The 4077-nt window shown below is 35.4% G+C and overlaps 1 protein-coding gene across 1 annotated transcript; it reads left to right on the top strand.

The window, feature by feature from the left end:
* The first annotated feature begins 298 nt into the window (after positions 1-298).
* On the top strand, positions 299-3611 carry LOC142163120 (uncharacterized). The gene is made up of 4 exons (XM_075220374.1): positions 299-641; positions 822-1383; positions 1524-1719; positions 3468-3611. The coding sequence occupies exons 1-4, from the start codon at positions 299-301 to the stop codon at positions 3609-3611; spliced, it is 1245 nt and encodes a 414-aa protein (XP_075076475.1).
* The last annotated feature ends 466 nt before the right edge of the window (positions 3612-4077 follow it).

Here is a 4077-nt window from a genome sequence, read left to right as displayed (position 1 = left end):
TAAATATTTTAATTAGTTAGTTTCTGCTTTCCTAGTCTTATGGGTATATGGGGGAGTTATGTACTTTGTTGACTAAGTGAGTTTGATTTAACTGCCTTTATGGCTTAGTGCTTCAGATAATTTAGGAATTGTATCGCCTTTATAAAAGACTTGTTCTTTGTTGAATTTTATTGCAATAATCTTATCTCCCCAAAATTACTTTGTGTTTATCTAATTTTCTTCCAGATTTTTAACAGTGGTATCAGAGCTAGGTTAGATGTTTGAGGGAGGGAGAGTTTATCCATAACTTTGTTCATCTATGACTTCAGAGAACAACTTTGTGCAAGCAGCCATTCCTCGTTTTGATGTCCATTATGACCATTGGAGCATGCTCATGGAAAACCTTTTGAGGTCCAAAGAGTTATGGGCAGTTGTTAATGGTGGAATTCAAGAACCTGGAGCGGATGTTGTTCTAACAAATGCTCAAAAGACACAACTTGAAGCACAAAGGTTGAGAGAATTGAAGGCAAAGAACTATCTTTTCCAAGCCATTGATCGTTCGATATTGGAAATAATTCTTCTTTGCAAGGATACGTCAAAGAAAATCTGGGACTCTATGACAAATACCAAGGGAATGCAAGGGCAAAGCGAGCCTCTACAAGGTGAGTTTGAAACCCTGCGTATGAAATCGGGAGAGTCGGTATCGTTGTACTTCTCACGCACATTGGCAATTGCAAACAAGATGTGAATTCATGGAGAGAGGCTTGCAGATGTTACTATCGTCGAGAAGATCCTGCGGTCCATGTTGCCTAAATTTAATTTTATTATCTGCTCCATTGAAGAGTCGAAAGATCTTGATACTCTTTCATTTGATGAACTACAAAATTCTTTGATGGTTCATGAGCAGAAAATTGTTAAGCAAGATACGGAGGAGCAAGCCTTGCAAGCAATCACAACCTTCAAAGATTCTGTGTGTCGAAGGAACAAGTGGAAGGGAAGAAACTCAAACAAAGCTAAAGAAGGAACTCACAAAAAGAATGGTCAGCATGGTCGTGATCAACAACACTCGTCAAATGGGAAGCCAAGGTCTGCAGATAAGTCCCACATTGAGTGTTATAGGTGTCACAGGTATGGCCATTATCGTTCTGAATGTCGTACAAATTTGAAAAATGTACGTGGAGAAAACTCTAATTTTACAGAAGTTACTGAGACGGAGGAAGAGGTTTCTTTGTTGATGGTGTCTCAATCCACAGAAGAACGCCACATGGATTTATGTTATTTAGATACAGGTTGTAGCAACTATATGTGTGGAGAAAAATCTACATTTTCTGAATTGGATGAAACTTTTCGCACAACAGTCAAGTTAGGCGACAATTCCCGACTTGCTACCAAAGGAAAAGGAAGGTAAAAGTTCAAACAAAATCTTCATCTGTGCATATTATTTCTGATGTGTTCCTTGTACCGGATTTAAAGAAAAATCTTATTAGTGTGGGTCAACTTCAAGAGAACGGCTATGAAGTGTCTATCAAGCATGGAATTTGCAGAATCCTAGATTCTAATCTTGGGTTGATTGCTGAAGCTAAGATGAGTGCAAATAAACTTTTCCCGCTTCATGTGCAAGATATTGGCTCTACCAATTTTTATTTTTCAGCGAAGTTGGATAGTCAAGCATGGCTCTGGCATTACATATATGGACATCTAAATTTTGGAGGACTAAAACTGTTACTTCAGAAGAATATGGTTTTTGGTCTTCCTAATTGTCACACCTCCTTTTTCCCACCCGAAGGGATATAAGGGAGTATTTTCAATTAAAGTGACATAAATCGAAATGAATTTTTTTTAAATTTAATTAGAGCCGCCACTTAGGATATTTATTGTGGTGTCCCAAGTCACCGGTTTATTTTAAATCCCAAATTGAGGAAAATCGACTTTATTTAAATGTCTACGAAACCAAAAATACTAGATACGAAATTCTGTTAACCTGAGAGAAGGTGTTAGGAATTTTCGGATTTCGTGGTTTGAGCACGGTCGCTTAACTATTAATAATTAGCCTAATTACCTGATTTACTATATGTTTTAAACCTATTGTGCATTTTTAACTTTATAACCGCTTTTAATTATGTTTAACCGCTTTTTTTAGGATTTATGAAATTATTTCTTGAACAAGTTACGATTGTCGTACACTTGTTTATTTGAGAGCACACCACAAACCATGCTACATGAAATGCACCCGCGATTCACGACATGTTTATTTTATTATTGTTCGAAGTTGTTAGGATCGGGTCACATGAAATGCACACCCGAATTTGGGAATTATATATCACGACTACGCCACGGGAGCCGTACCCGTAGTTGTGGTGATTTATTATAAAACCCTCTTAAAGCAAGCTACGAATGCTCAAAGTGTTTTCTACACTAGTTATGAATGTTCCAAGTATTTTTCACACTAGTTTTGGTATTAATGTGAGGGCCATAGATTATGGAATTTATTTATGAATGGCGCTCCTCAATTTATTTTAAAAGATTGTACCCAATTAAAGCAAACTACGGTATTCGAAGGTTCGTTTATACTAGATCTAATATTTCGTTGGGTGGCATGATTATAAAAAAACGTTGTGGGTTCGAGGAAACTATTCTAATCTTAAACAGACTAAAACTTGAATCTATATTTTGTTTTCATGTGATAAAGAAGGAGGTGAGGGAAGATCTGTAACTAAATTAACGCAAGTCAATTTTAAAATTTGGGCTCAAATTAAGCCGCTATCACAATAACTAAAGCTGGCCCATGGCCCAACCAAATCTCATACACATTTTAGTGGGTACAAACCAAAGGTCCATTAGGAAAGCAAACATTCAGGTGAACTCTCAGCATGCCTTAACCAAGCTGTTTTCGGCATTGGGCTCCCCCAAGGAAGCCCGAATGACAAAAGGTAGGAGCTAATTCATCCACTGGCATTTACACTATTGCGCGCAAAATATGAATAAGCTATACTGTATTTTAAACACTTGAAGAAGATAATTCAAAATAACAATTGTAGACCTACTGATAATTACAATGATTTAATTAACAACAAAACTATTATTTTTCTTTTTTTACACTATGGCACCCTTTCAAGTAGTAGAAGACAAGGTTAAATGATATAACAAATTTGATACAATGAGTGAACCATAAACTTTCTAAATAAGCCCTTAAACACATATACTGTTGTTTACCATATACATAATCATGGCTCAAAGTCACTAAACCCACCCTTTATTACAGAGTTCCCGAGCTTTAGACAATCAGAATATAAAAGACCCAAAATCAAATAAATGTCAAAGAGATGTAACTTGCTCAATGCCTTGAATTGCAAATCAAACCAACAGGTGACTGGATCCACAAGTAGTGACCTTCAAAAAACATCTACTGAATCTCAACTTATCAAGCAAACATGAAACAGATTAAAATTTTATATAATGTTCAGATGCAAACAACTAATGTTTATTAGAAAAATACACATGCTGAGATCCAAATTCACATTGGAAATCAGTTTCAGAAGAAAAAAGAAACAGAAGAAGAGAAACAAGATCAGTTATATGTTAAACAAAACAAGATGAAAGTAGATAGAGTCAGCATGGTTTGCTTAGGATGAACAATCACACTTAACAGAAGGTAGACATCAAGGTAGTTCACATAAATGTCATTCTAGAACATCAGATAGAATTTTCAAAGAAAAAGAAGTGATTTTAGTTTAGCTTTTAGCTTAAGCATATAGTTTTAACAGCAAATGTCGATAGATCTGATAATTAAATGTAATAAACATACATATTTATATATGGTCATGAAATCAACAATCTAACTTGTCATTTCTTTATTCAAAAGATAGTAACAGATGGAGTTTCTACAAACCTAGCAGCAGAAATCAATAGAACTTAAGGAGTAGAAAATGGATTCTTCAATCTTGATGATAGCTAACCCAGAGTTCACAACAGCTAATGGAAGGTGCGCAAACACAAACAACTACAACAGTAAATCCCAGAGAAAGAAAGCATCACATTCAATCCATTTTTTGACTTATGAAAACCAAAAAATCCCAAAGAAGTGCTTTAAGTTTTTTG

This window comes from Nicotiana tabacum, chromosome 8 (assembly GCF_000715075.1).
Source record: "Nicotiana tabacum cultivar K326 chromosome 8, ASM71507v2, whole genome shotgun sequence".
NCBI lineage: Eukaryota > Viridiplantae > Streptophyta > Magnoliopsida > Solanales > Solanaceae > Nicotiana > Nicotiana tabacum.
This window is presented reverse-complemented; position numbering and strand designations above follow the sequence as displayed.